The sequence below is a fragment of the Schistocerca americana genome, chromosome 1 (genome assembly GCF_021461395.2).
Source record: "Schistocerca americana isolate TAMUIC-IGC-003095 chromosome 1, iqSchAmer2.1, whole genome shotgun sequence".
NCBI lineage: Eukaryota > Metazoa > Arthropoda > Insecta > Orthoptera > Acrididae > Schistocerca > Schistocerca americana.
In genome coordinates this window covers 518,019,475-518,034,248 of record NC_060119.1, presented here as the reverse complement: position 1 = coordinate 518,034,248, position 14,774 = coordinate 518,019,475, and the positions used below count along the sequence as shown (strand labels likewise).

Here is a 14,774-nt window from a genome sequence, read left to right as displayed (position 1 = left end):
CAAGTCCTTTGCTGTCTCTGACAGAATTACAATGTCATCGGCGAACCTCAAAGTTTTTATTTCCTCTCCATGGATTTCAATACCTACTCCGAGCTTTTCTTTTGTTTCCGTTATTGCTTGCTCAATATACAGATTGAATAACATCAGGAAGAGGCTACAACCCTGTCTCACTCCCTTCCCAACCACTGCTTCCATTTCATGCCCGTCGACTCTTATAACTGCCATCTGGTTTCTGTACAAATTGTAAATAGCCTTTCGCTCCGTGTATTTTACCCCTGCCACCTTGAGAATTTGAAAGAGAGTACTCCAGTCAACATTGTCAAAAGCTTTCTCTAAGTCTGCAAATGCTAGAAACGTAGGTTTGCCTTTCCTTTATCTTTCTTCTAAGATAAGTCGTAAGGTCAGCATTGCCTCACGTGTTCCTATATTTCTACGGAATCCAAACTGATCTTCCCCGAGGTCTGCTTCTACCAGCTATTCCATTCGTCTGTAAAGAATTCGTGTTAGTATTTTGCAGCTGTGACTTATTAAACTGATAGTACGGTAATTTTCACATCTGTCAACACCTGCTTTCTAAGTATTGGAATTATTATATTCTTCTTGAAAATTGAGGGTATTTCACCTGTACCATACATCTTGCTCACCAGATGGTAGAATTTTGTCAGGACTGGCTCTACCATGGCCGTCAGTAGTTCTAATGGAATGTTGTGATTCTTGAGTTTCTCCCGGCGTATTTGATAATCAAAATATCGACGGGTGTACAGCCGGTCTACAGTGTCCAATGGGCACAATATTTCGGCGATCATACATGTCGCCATCATCAGGTGAACTGACGGACTGAGCTCCTGTGAACGTGCGGGCACGGAGATCCCTACACTATGGCTGCTCAGAGGCATGCTCCCTCCGCCGTCCGCGCCCCGCGCCACGGTCGCGCGGTGGAACAGATTGCGACGGCGTCTGAGATGACGTCGGATTGATGGCCCTGTCCGCCGTGGTCGTCACAACTATACGCTTGCTCGATTTACTCTTGATTAACCCAATCGCTGGTTCCCAAGGTCGTCACACGCTGCGGCTCACATCGTTACCGTCGCTCGCGCACGCCAACGCCACTAGCCCAACGCCATGGCTGGACGGAAAGGGAAGCAGATTGCAGCCGCACTGGAAATCCTCATCCATGCGATGGGGAACAACAGCGGCCGCCAACGGCAGCCAAAGTGAAAGCGCACTCAGCAGAAGAGCAAGATTCAGCAGTGCTACAAGTGCCAGCAGCTGGGCCATACTGCGCGTGATTGCAAGAACGTCGTCGCATGCTTGAAGTGCGCGGCGGCTCACGACATGCGCAGTTGCACGAAGCCTCGTGGGGCGGCCAGCAGCTGCGCGAACTGCGGCGGGCCACACGCCGCCAGCTCGCGTAGCTGCAGCTACCACAGGGCGTCACGTCGTCAGCCCGCCGCACCACGCGCTGCGGCGGTGTCAAGCGCCACGACGGCCGCTCTGCCCCCCCCCCCCCCCCCCCCCCGCTCCGGCGAGGGGTGCGAGCCACGCCGTCACGAAGCAGAAGCCGCCACTGACGACACCATGGCCGGCCTCCAAGCCGCCTTTGCGGCAGAACGGGCCGCGCTCAAAGAAGAAGTTGTCGCAGTTCATCGTCAGCGCCAGCAGCTGCGCGAGGAGCTGCGGGTTCTGAACAAGAAGATGGTTCCCGCCCCCTCGCCCCCCTCCCCTGCGGTGCGCCCGGTGGGGGTGGACGCCGTCACGCAGACGGACCTACCGTCGCAGAAGGACGTGGCCACTCCAACGGACGTCGCCCCGGAACCTGAGCAATACAGCAGACCGGGGAGACGCCCATGGACGTGGCACCGTCCTCCCCTTCCCCAACTCCAGGCGGGAAGGCAACACAGAATGGGAAGCAAGAAGAGGATGGCAATCTTCCCACGGACATGATACCCTTCCCGGACAGCACGAACATGCCAAACGTGCTGAAGAAGATTGCCACCATGGTACAGGATGGGCGCTTCAACGCCCAAAAGAACCCGTACCTCTTCGCCCAGGCGGAAGGGGTACGGAAGCCGTCACTCCCGCACAGACCGTTTGAGATACGTGGCGGGCATCGGGCAATTCTGCTCGAGTTCGTCACAAAGAAAGATCTCAACACCATCAACGCGAACCCGGTCTTCACGCCACAGCGCTGCAGAACGTCTCTCGCGAGACAAAGAAGACCTAAAACATCAAAGTCCACTAGTATGCCTGCATGCTAGTGGCCAGGACAGGATAGACACCGGACAACGAGAGGACACACCACACAGTGAGGCCACATCACCATCGCATCACCAGGAACGGAAGGAACGACTGTAATAAGTCTAAACTCCTACACCTCGGGCCAAGGCCAAGGCCCGTTTGTAAAGCGTCAGCGACCGAATCCAGTTCCCCCTGAGCAGTCATAGCGTATGGATCTCCGTGCCGGCACGTTCACAGGAGCTCAGTCCGTCAATTCACCTGATGATGGCGACATGTATGATCGCCGAAATATTGTGCCCGTTGGACACTGTAGACCGGCAGTACACCCGTGGATATTTTGATTAATGGCATGTTGTCTACTCCCGGGGCCTTGTTTCGACTCAGGTCTTTCAGTGCTCCGTCATACTCTTCACGCAGTATCGTAACTACCATTTCATCTTCACCTACATCCTCTTCCATTTCCATATTATTGTCCTCAAGTACATAGCCCTTGTATTGACCCTCTATATACTTCTCCCACCTTTCTGCTTTCCCTTCTTTGCTTAGAACTGGGTTTCCATCTGAGCTCTTGATATTCATACAAGTGGTTCTCTTTTCTCCAAAGGCCTCTTTAATTTTTCTGTAGGCAGTGTCTATCTTACCCCTAGTGAGATAAGCCTCTACATCCTTACATTTGTCCTCTAGCCATCCCTGCTTAGCCATTTTGCACTTCCTATCGATCTCATTTTTGAGATGTTTGTATTCCGTTTTGCCTGCTTCATTTACTGCATTTTTATATTTTCTCCTTTCATCAATTAAATTCAATATTTCTTCTGTTACCCAAGGATTTCTACTAGCCCCTCGTCTTTTTACCTACTTGATCCTCTGCTGCCTTCACTACTTCATCGCCGGCCGAGGTGGCCGAGGGGTTCTAGGCGCTATAGTCTGGAACCGCGCGCCCGCTCCTGTCGCAGGTTCGAATCCTGCCTCGGGCATGGATGTGTGTGTTGTCCTTAGGTTAGTTAGGTTTAAGTAGTTCTAAGTTCTAGGGGACTGATGACCTCAGAAGTTAAGTCCCATAGTGCTCAGAGCCATTTGAACCATTTGAACCACTACTTCATCCCTCAAAGCTATCCATTCTTCTTCTACTGTATTTCTTTCCCCCATTCCTGTCAATTGTTCCTTTATGCTCTCCCTGAAACTCTGTACAACCTCTGGTTTAGTCAGTTTATCCAGGTCTGATCTCCTCAAATTCCCACCTTTTTGCAGTTTCGTCAGTTTTAATCTACAGTTCATAACCAATAGATTGTGGTCAGAGTCCACTCTGCCCCTGGAAATGTCTTACAATTTAAAACCTGGTTCGTACATCTCTGTCTTACTATTATATAATCTATCTGATACCTTCTAGTATCTCCAGGATTCTTCCATGTATACGTAACTGTTGAGAGGCCAGACAAACGTGTGGTTCCTGAAGAGGGGCAGCAGCCTTTTCAGTAGTTGCAGGGGCAACAGTCTGGATGATTGATCTGGCCTTGTAACACTAACCAAAACGGCCTTGCTGTGCTGGTACTGGGAACAGCTGAAAGCAAGGGGAAACTGCAGCCGTAATTTTTCCCGAGGGCATGCAGCTTTCTTAAATATTAAGTTGTATTGCTTTTATTATAAAGCGACAATATTGTAACAGTCTTGATGTGACAATTATTTTTAGAGTTTCACCTAAACCTATTTACAAATCTAACATTTTTAAGACAAATTTGTGAGCTTTCGTTTAGTTTAATTACATTTGCTTTCATTTTCCGGAAAATTACACACTGTTTCGTCACTATCCGTTTTCGGCACTCGTCCACAGGTACACAATAACTTGAAGTAGAATCCCTTGCTAGTCTCTGGTCTGCGTATAAAACTACAGTTTATAGAAAATTTTATGGTTTAACATAATGGAAACAATATACTGTTGCATAAATTCGTATAAACATTATTCTCTGATTACGATAATTAACCTTCCATCTACAACGTACGGGTAATGAACCGAGAGCCACAAATATACGCATATTCTTCATTGTTTCCTAGAACATTGAACATTGTAGAACATAAAACTTCCTGGCAGATTAAAACTGTGTGCCCGACCGAGACTCGAACTCGGGACCTTTGCCTTTCGCGGGCAAGTGCTCTACCATCTGAGCTACCGAAGCACGACTCACGTCCGGTACTCACAGCTTTACTTCTGCCAGTACCTCGTCTCCTACCTTCCAAACTTTACAGAAGGATTCTATTGTAGAACATAGTCTGGTATTTCACGTTGCTGACAGAAGGTTAATTAAAGAATGAAACAAAATCACCAAGTTATCTACTAAAAGTATCAATTGTCTCCAAATTGACACCCAAAATCTGAAATGGCACGTCATGGAATCAAGAACTATGACCGTATTGCGTTCATAATTAAAAACTGTTATCGAGTAATATATTATTAGGTTGGTGCACGCGTTCGTAGCGTTTCCCATAAGTTTAATAAATACAACAGATACACCTATGAAGGGCTTAAGTCATCAATAATATATTCTCCTTCACTTTTTACAACAATCTGCCAACACTGAGGTAACTTTTCGATTCCCTGACTGTGGAAATCAAGTGGTTTTGAGGTCAAGAACTCGTCGAGCCACGTTCTGGGCACATTTTCATTCCGAAAGGAAGTTCCTAAGATTGTTCAAGAGAGGGCGGAGAAGGTGGAAAACTGAGGGCGAAAGATCAGGTGAATAAGGTGGGTGAAGAATCACTTCCCACCGCAACTCCTGCATAGTGTTTCTTTAAAGGACATCACACACATCCATGCCCGAGGCAGGATTCGAACCTGCGACCGTAGCGGTAGCGCGGTTCCAGACTGAAGCGCCTAGAACCGCTCGGCCACTTCGGCCGGCCTGTTTCTTTTCAGTCTAGCAGAATGTGGACGGGCGTCGAGGAGTAGCCTCACTCCACGCAGTCTTCCTGATCGTAATTCTTGGATTGCGTCTGCAAGACGTCCCAGTTGACAATAAATGTCAGCAGAAATGGTTGCACCTCGGGGAAGCAATTCGTAATACACCACACCTTCGCTGTTCCATCAGATGCCCAACTCTATCTTTTGTGGATAAGGGCAGGTCATAGTACGGGGAGTTGCTGCTTTGTTTGAGGTCGACCATTCCTTTCTATTCCTTATGTTAGCATAAGGACGCCGTTACGCGTCACCAGTAACGATACACGGTAGGAATGGTTGGTACTCTTCATGAACCAACTCATGATCAGCAAGCAGAGATTCACATATATTCACCGGCTGTTTTTTGTGATTTTGGCTTACAGCATGTGGTATCCATACACCCGATTTTTGAACGTTCCCAATTGTATGCAAATGCCGTACAATGGTGGAATGATCACAGTTCATCACATTTGCTAATTCTCGAATACACTGACGTGGATCACTTTGGATTAATGCGTTTAAATGATTTTCATCAACCCCGAAGGTCTTCCTGAACGTGGAGATTCACTAATGTCAAAATGATCCTCCTTTAAAACGAGAAAACCATTTTCTTGCCGTTCTCTGTCCAATAACATTATTCCTGTACACGGCGCAAATATTTCCGGTTGCCTTTGCTGCTGTCACCGCTCCACTGAACTCAAACAGAACATGTTGCCGGCCGGTGTGGCCGTGCGGCTCTAGGAGCTTCAGTCTGGAACCGCATGACCGCTACGGTCGCAGGTTCGAATCCTGCCTCGGGCATGGATGTGTGTGATGTCCTTAGGTTAGTAAGGTTTAAGTAGTTCTAAGTTCTAGGGGACTGATGACCACAGATGTTAAGTCCCATAGTGCTCAGAGCCATTTGAACCATTTGAAGAACATGTTGGAGATGTTCCGATTTCTCCACTTGTAATTCCATTTTCTAGCTTCCACAGCTCCACTCACTGTCTCCAAATGACAAAATGATAGTACGTTAACTAGAAAAGCAACAGTGAACTGCAAATAAAAAATGCCAGTCGCTAAATAAACCCATAGCAACGGGAATACCAACACACAAAACAAAAACGCTACAAACTCAAACCTCCAGTAGGCTAACGGATAATTAAATGGAAGGACTGGACGGACTGGGGTTCACATCATTCACCATTGTTTATTAAAATAATTATTTTTACGATTAATAACTAAAATCATATAGTTTAAGAGAATTACAAACATCACTGTAGAGTTTTAAAATTTAAGAAATTACACACTTTAATTGAGTGACTAATAAGGTAATAGTTGAAGGCAAAAGCTCTGTCTGATATAATTTCTTAATTTCAGACTCAAAATTTCCACCTTTACGAACCACAACTCAGAAAATACTTCAACAAATGAGCAAATAATTAATATTTCGAAACAGATGACTCTTTTAAGACAACACTGAAGAATAACTCACCTCAAAGGTTAAAAACTTAATAACTATACTGGAAGACAGAGTAACTTAGAGGAAAAGGAAATTCTTAAAAAACACCTCCAACTGCATCTAGATAGTAAAAAATAAACAGGCGCACAAATTTATCGAGCTGCCTTCACGCAGACAGAGCAATGAGCAGTTAAGTGATTAATAAAAGAACGAGTGTGAACAGATTGATATAACTGCCTTCAGACAGACAGCAAAAATTCTATTAAGATAAACACTAGATATCACTTAAGTGATTCAATAAGTGACCATGCATGCATAGCAGCTCAAGAACGCCATTTAAAAATGAGAAGCAATAATTAGTAGTCAGGACCTGCTTGTAGCAAAAGGTAAATATATAGATAAATAAATAAAAGGTGAGAAAAGGTCACCCCCCATGAAAACATTTAAATAACGAACAGCTGAACAATTAAATACAGTAAGCTGTAACTACATTTGAGACAGGGAATAAATTTCTTTTACTCTTCAGCTCACAAATGGCTAGCGAACGAAAACATAAGAAACCTTCAGAGCATAGTAACACTTAACAGTTTTATTTCCTTTTGCGTTTTACATCCCATGACCCATAAATACGACTGTCAGTTATTATTATCAACAGGCTATATTTTCACAAGACTGGACGACATTTCAACATGACACGTGCTATTCACGTAAAACTGACCAACAACATGTGGCCATCCTAACGGGGCTCGACACTATGTCCAACAAGAGCACTTGACTCAACCAGCCCCAAACACCAAAATGTGCACGATTGTAAAACATAGTTCAAACAGTAATTTACATAATTTGAGTGAATGCAGCCCAAGGATAGCCGGCGGGAGTGGAGACGCTAACAGCCACAATATCATTAGCACGCACTGAGACCAGGTCCCTGGCAGTCAAAGCGTGCCACTACAGTAGAAAACTGGACCAGATTAAGGGAGCATCTAAATTCAACTGTCATTCTCACTTAATACAATCCTGTGACCACAGTACTTGTTCAGGTAAACGGACACTTCAGATGATCCTCTTCAAAAGTCGGTCTAAGACAGTGATGATGATGTGTGGTTTGTGGGGCGCCCAACTGCGCGGTTATCAGCGCCCGTACAAATTCCCAAACCGGCCGGGAATCAAACCCGGGACCCCGTGATCCAGAGGCAGCAACGCTAGCCACTAGACGTCTAAGGCAGTGGCGGATACATTTGGGGGGCGCGCGGGCGGTAATTATCCGGCACGTAAATTGAATCAATGCTTAACTGAACTACCGTTCTTTGAAGAAGACCCATTTTTTTGTGATTAAAAAGAGACTAATGGAAGAGATTCTTCAATACAAGCGAACGAGCATAAACGCTCTTAATGATCGTGATTCTGTTATGCAAGCGTTGTCTGTTTGTCCTAGAGCTGACTATCCTACTTTGCACACGCTGTACAAAATATTTGCTTGTCTAACTGCAGCTATTGCTACAGTAGAAAGAAGTTTTTCAACACTGCGGTGTACAAAGACATGGCTGAAGTCGACAACGAAGGAGGATCCAGTTAATGGCTTAGCTCTGTTGAACACTCACCTGACATTGATTGTCCTACTGATAATGTAATTAACCAATCTGCCTGAAAAAATAGGCGCATAGGATTCATCATTTAAGGAAGACAACCATAATTGCAACTTTTTTATACCATAAGATGGTATTGTCTTGTATATGTTTATAATCAGTTTGAAAAAAACTTTCTTAAACTTTGTACGTGACTTGATTATTTTTTATTACGGTAAAAATAAAGGAAACTCAAGATGTGGTTCAAATGGCTTTGAGCACTATGGGACTTAACTTCTGAGGTCATCAGTTCCCTAGAACTTAGAACTACTTAAACCTAAATAACCTAAGAACATCACACACATCCATGTCCGAGGCAGGATTCGAACCTGCAACCGTAGCGGTCGCGCGGTTCCGGACTGAAGCGCCTAGAACCGCACGGCCACACCAGCCGGCAGAAGATGAAGAGACAGGGAAAGTATATGAAGATATTGAACAGGTAATTCAATAAGTAAAGGGATATGAAAATTTAGCAATAATGAGGGATTGGAAACGATCGAAGAGGCAAGAATAGAACGAAGGGTTACAGGAGAATGCGGGTCAGCAGCAGGAATGTGAGAGAAGAAAGAGTATTTGAGTTGTGCAATATACTTCAGATGGTAATAGTGAAGAATTTATGTAAGACTAACAAGAAGAAGAGGTATACTTGGAGAAAAGCTAGAGACACCGTAAGATTCCGTCTGGATTACGTCATGGTCAGAGACAGATTCCGATATCAGCTATCATAAGGCGTACACAGGAGCAGATATAGACTCCGGCCAAAATTCAGTAATTGTGAAGAGCATAGTAAAGTTTAAGAGAAACATTAGGAAAAAATCACTGCGGGAAGAAGTGGGATACTCAAAAACTAAGGAATGCTGGGTTCGCTGTAGCGCCTAGAACTGCTTGGCCACCCCGGCCGGCTAACTCAAGATGTCTTTAGAGCCCCCTCCTTGAGGTTTTTCTGTATCTGCCACTGGTCTAAGGCTAAACATGGTCGCACTTAAAACAATGTACAGGATTACCAAATCATCGAATCCATTGCTGAATGTGGGAAAACTGAATTGCAATAACAAGTGTCTCCGGTTGCTGCACGTTACCCTACGGCCTTTCAAGGCAGCGCCACAAGGTATTCAGTTGCGCAACACGACTCAAATCAGCAATTTATACATGTATCACCAGCGCCGCAGTGGGCCCAAAATGGCGGCCATTGGCAAGTTGGCTGTACTTTCCCTATACAGAGCTTTAGCGCTGGGTGGCGAGGAACGGCAGCGGATCACATGGGCAGTTGGTGTTTTGAAATCAGACTGGAGGGTGCCATGGAGTGATTGATAGTCCTTCAAAAGTTTTGTTTATTCACTAGTTGTGGGCACGGGTTTTACCAAAAGGCAGAACATTTGGCCGCGCGGTATTAGCCGAGCGGTCTAGGGTGCTGCAGTCATGGACTGTGCGGCTGGTCCCAGTGGAGGTTCAAGTCCTCCCTCGGGTTTGGGTGTGTGTATTTGTCCTTAGGATAATTTAGGTTAAGTAGTGTGTAAACTTAGGAACCGACAACCTTAGCAGTTAAGTCCCATAAGATTTCACACACATTTGAACATCTGAACAGAACATTGGTGTGGTAATTTGCTGTTGGGTCTTCTCGATGGAAGTCACTTTGTGGAAGGAAGATAAATTTCTGATTTGAGTCGTGTTGTGGGACTTAATACCTTACATTACATGTATCACTAGTGGCGCAGTGGGCCCAAAATGGCGGCCATTGGCAAGTTGGCCGTACTTACCCTATACAGAGCTTTAGCGCTGGGCAGCAAGGAACGGCAGCGGGTCACACGGGCAGTTGGTGTTTTGATATCGGTGCAGCCGCACTGGGTAAAACTCTGCAGAGGGAAGGTACGGCCAACTTTCCAATGGCTGCCATTTTGGTCCCACTGATACATGTATCACCAGTGGCGCAGTGGGCCGAAAATGGCGGCCACTGGCAAGTTGGCCGTACTTTCCCTATACAGAGCTTTACCCAGCGCGGCTCCACCACACTCCCTGGTGCCATAAATTCCGAGCCGCGAGAAGTGACGTACGTCAGGCACGCGGGGCGGGAATTTAAAGAGGAAGCCCGCCACGACTCACGAACTTATTCACCAATCTAATACAAACTGGCAAAGACTGTTACATTTCATAACACAGTATCTGTAGCAAGAGCTTCACGTTTTATACGGATAAAGCGCATGTGCTCTGTATAGATACAAACTAATCATAGCACATCTTTCAGCAGGCTTCGATCGAGAAGCCAGCCAACATCCCCGTGGTGCTGGCGTCGCCGTGCGTGCTGTACCAGACGCGCACGGGCGGCTACCAGGAGGAGCTGTCGCTGCCCCTCGGCATGGTGGTGAACGCCGTCTTCAAGAACCAGTCGTGGCTGTACGTGCAGACGCCGCACGGCGAGGAGGGCTACGTGGGCTACGGCGCGTGCCTGCCGCTGGGCATCCTGCCACCGCCGCAGCGCTCCAAGCCGCAGCCCTGCTGGGAGACGCACGCCGACATCTTCCCGCGGCCGCTCGGCAACCGCACCGACAGCGAGAAGCTGCGCGACGGCACGCGCTCCGAGTGCGGCGCCGCCTCCGGCTCGGCGGCGTCGGCGGCGGGCGCGGCGGCCGGCCGCTGCTACCGCGCGCGCGACGCCGTGTCCGCGTGCGGCGAGCGCAGCGTCGACCGGCTGTACCTGCGCGCCGCCGCCAGCGCCAAGTGCCGCGCCGTCGGCACGCGCCACACGCTGCTCGTCATCCGCTCCGACTACAGCAGCCGCGGCCGCAACACGCTCTCCGTCGCCAAGGGCGACGTCGTCGCGCTCGTCAGCGGCCACCTCAAGGACTGGTTCTGGGTGCGCAGTCGCGACGGCAGCGAGGGCTTCATCCCGTCCGTTGTGGCCGGCCACGGCTTTCTCTGACAGCGGGGGCGGAAGAAAGCTGCACAGGCCTCGCTACATTAGCAGACAATTCGTATACGATAACTCAGGTTCTATCGGCGCTACCGATTAATAGCGTGTTTTCGGGTGTACGGCCGAGTAGTAGATTCCGTACGTATGCACGATATCTGGAGTGACCCGGCAGTAGAGTTCGGATCCTGCGGACTGTGTTCCGAGTACGAGCTAGACGAACACCGACCGGACTGTTTCCGAAGGAGGCGCACTCACCGGTGAGGATATGTGGCATCTTTTTCGGCTTAGGGTAAGAGTTAAATTCGTTCTGTTGGCTCACCATCTGTTTTCGACTGGCAATTGATTTATTGGTCTTTTTTCATTTATTCTAGATTAATTTGTGGGGTGCCATGTCCCGGCATTTGCTTTCCGACCGAGGGAAAAACGACAGATACATCATTTTGGACAGCTGGCTTTGCTCTGTTTCGTTACGTTCATTAGGTGATATTCTGAATTTCTTTGTGTAATGCTATAATTCCTCTAGCTTGCAGCTCTTCCGATTCTCCTCTCCCTTTTAGTCACACCCATTCGAGATCCTATTGTTTCTATTGTGGTGGTCTCGGGTGTGAATATTAGAACTGACGGAAATTCAGCACCGTCAGTTGTCGCTATAATACGTCTTGTACGAGCCCCTCATTCTCTACCTGAGTACTCCATAAATTGCATTAAGTTTCTCTATCCTCTCTTTGAGTTGGGGAGCACTAATTACTACTGACACCAGTGAACTGTCTGTGCAATATCATTTTCGGCACATCGCTATTTATAGCCGAGTGCAACCCCTGGTGTCAGTTACACTCTTTGAAGTTTATTTGTTTTTTTGAGGTCATACTGCTATTCTGTGAAATGCGCATTCTCTCAGGCTTTACTAGTTCTGGTGGATGAGGTCGCCAAGGAGATCTTAATAAACGGAGCACCGGGCCCTGAGCCTTGTTTAAACTGAAGCCTCTGTCCCAGTTTTTTAGGTTGGTCGGTTCATTTAAAAGAGGGGGGGGGGGGGGGGGGGGAAGGACCAAACTATGAGGTCATCGGTCCCTTGTTCCTAATCAAACAATGTCACAAGTGTGAGAATAAACCAGACAAGACATATAACGTAAAACGGAAAGAAAGGAAAAACCACAAGAACGAAGGAAAGGTAGCGAACACTAAAAGGAACAGGTTTTCTGACATTTTCATTCTGACATATATTGTGTATAAATATGTAGTAAACTAATCATCTGGTACACCTGAAAGCACACCATTAATTTTGTCTAGGGCTCTCTGTGACTGTAACTTCTAGGTTAGACTTTCTTTTAATTAGTTATATGCCATCTCGAGCAGCAAACATTATATTTTTCAGTCTGTGTCCAACATGTTTTGGAGTGAGAACTACATTTCCAAGGACTAGGTTAATGTCTGTGGGGGTTACATCTCCTGCACCTAGTCGTCTTCATTCGGTCACACAATATAAAAATATGGAACTTTGACATCAATGCATCACAACATTTTGTGACCAAATGATTGTGATTAGGTGAAGCAGATGTAAAATCCAAAAACACCAATGTCTTCAAAATGTAGTAATACCTCCAAACTGTGTTGGACTTGAACAGAAAAGTTTAATGTGAGTGAAGACAGTATATTACTAGTAAAAAATAAGTCTCGAACCTACAGTAGATTTATGTTGAGAACTGCTGTTACTTGACATCTTTGTAACCATAATTGTAAGAACATCAATAATTATTCTGCAAGAAGTGTCACAAAGTAAACTCCCCACAACTGTTAAAATTGCAGGCAATACAGCGTCAAATGTGAGTGCCCACTTGTGAGGGGTTCAGGTCGAGGTCATCAATGTGCCTATTGGCAGTTTCTGTTTATCTACAGTTCTAATAGCTCAAGATGGTAACTCCAACTCTTCCTTGTGCCAGTTGTAATGATAGGTCTCTAAAAAAGATTTCATATACACACATTACAGTGTCAACGTCAATTTAGTGTTAGTTCTGTCTAGTGTATGGGCTGGATGTCATGAGCATGCAGCTAGTGTATTATTGATAGTGCAGCCACTTTTTTGAAGGACTAAACATGGACACAATCAAGAATACAGTGACAAACAGTTTGTGGAACAGTCACTGCAGACCATTACAGATAACTGTTGCTTTAAAACTACAAGTCTCAATAGCTATTTTCTGCATATATCCTATCTGGGAACTGAAATAAATTTCTAACAGCAGATGCAGTCTGCTCAATCAAGGCACCATAGTGATACCTGCCCATTTACACTGTTCTTACTCCTAAGAATTTCAATGCTTTCTGACATCCTAAAAGATTGCTGTGTGGCAAACAATCATACAATTTTCAGTGACAAAATGTTGCAGATTTTTATGACAAACAATAAAATATTATCCTACAGTATGATAAGTGTCTCAGTCCTGTGGCTAAATATATTGACAAGTAGCACAATAAATGCCGTACCTGTTCCCAAACATGTTTCCAGCCAACCATGTTTTCTTTCTGATTATGCCTCTAGGGAGACACTTTGTGGGTAACCTTACTTAATGTCAGCATTACTTCTTTATTTGCATATTTTTGTGTCATACGGTACTCACTTTAGTGCTGCACAAAATTTCTGAAAAGAAATGACCACTGTCACATGGGGAAACAGAAGACACATCACCAAAATCCAGAACTTTACATTCGTCGCATGAAACTAAGTTCTTCTACTACAGTACTCACTCTCACATTTGCTCATCAAATGACATTCATGGCATTGCTCATGTACTATAGTCTCAAGAGATTGAACTGCCTATCCACTAACATCATGACAACTGAGACTGGCACATGAGTTTCACCTCAAAGACTATTGACCAATGTACATTGCTGCAGTCAGGTGTAAATCTTTGGTTGTCTGTTTATTTTTGTACCTTCATTGTAATAAGTCACTTACATGTTGGATGCTGGTTACAATAATTATGTTTCGGCTTATTGTTGCCTACTCACATGTCAAGTTACTCCACATTAGGAAGTCAGCATGTATGAGAAGAAATATAAATGATACAGACTGTCAAAAATTGTATGGTTGTTTAGATTTTCCTGATATTACCAGCTGAACAACAATAACTAAGAATCCAGTATTCTGCTACTTTCTGTGGCCTGCAAAAAAATTTGGATATCAGTCCTAGTCATCATAATGTCCCGCTATTATGCCCTCAGACAGTCTCATAGTCTGCCTGTAATCCTGACAGTAGACACCTACAAGAGCCTCTCTCACAGCATCTAATAAAAACCACTTGGTCTATCATTGAGCAGCTGTACAAGAAAATAGAGTTTCCAGGGACCTATATACTGCCAGCAATAAATTGAAATAGTACTACTTTTAAAAGGACACAATCTTAAACAGCATGTAACAATTTTTTTAACCCACAGTGTCCAACATTTTCGGCCAGGTTTGACCTTCATGAACTTGTGGAATGAGAAGTTGGACACAGCGACCACACAATCACTGTTTGACAGCACCAGCTCCCCACCCCACTCAAATGCTCAGCTACATGCATGAAATGACAGCCTGGAAGGCTGCCTGCTGATACCCAGTAGCTGTTCCATAAAATACTCTGTAGTTATTAG

The 14,774-nt window shown here is 45.6% G+C and overlaps 1 protein-coding gene across 1 annotated transcript in view; it reads left to right on the top strand.

Moving 5' to 3' along the window:
• LOC124569926 overlaps positions 1 to 12,161 on the top strand; it is a 41,475-nt gene extending 29,314 nt beyond the window's left edge. Inside the window, exon 3 of the mRNA XM_047131097.1 lies at positions 10,479 to 12,161. Coding sequence (XP_046987053.1) covers positions 10,479 to 11,150 — 672 coding nt within the window. The 3' untranslated portion in view covers positions 11,151 to 12,161. The remainder of the gene's footprint in view (positions 1 to 10,478) is intronic.
• The last annotated feature ends 2,613 nt before the right edge of the window (positions 12,162 to 14,774 follow it).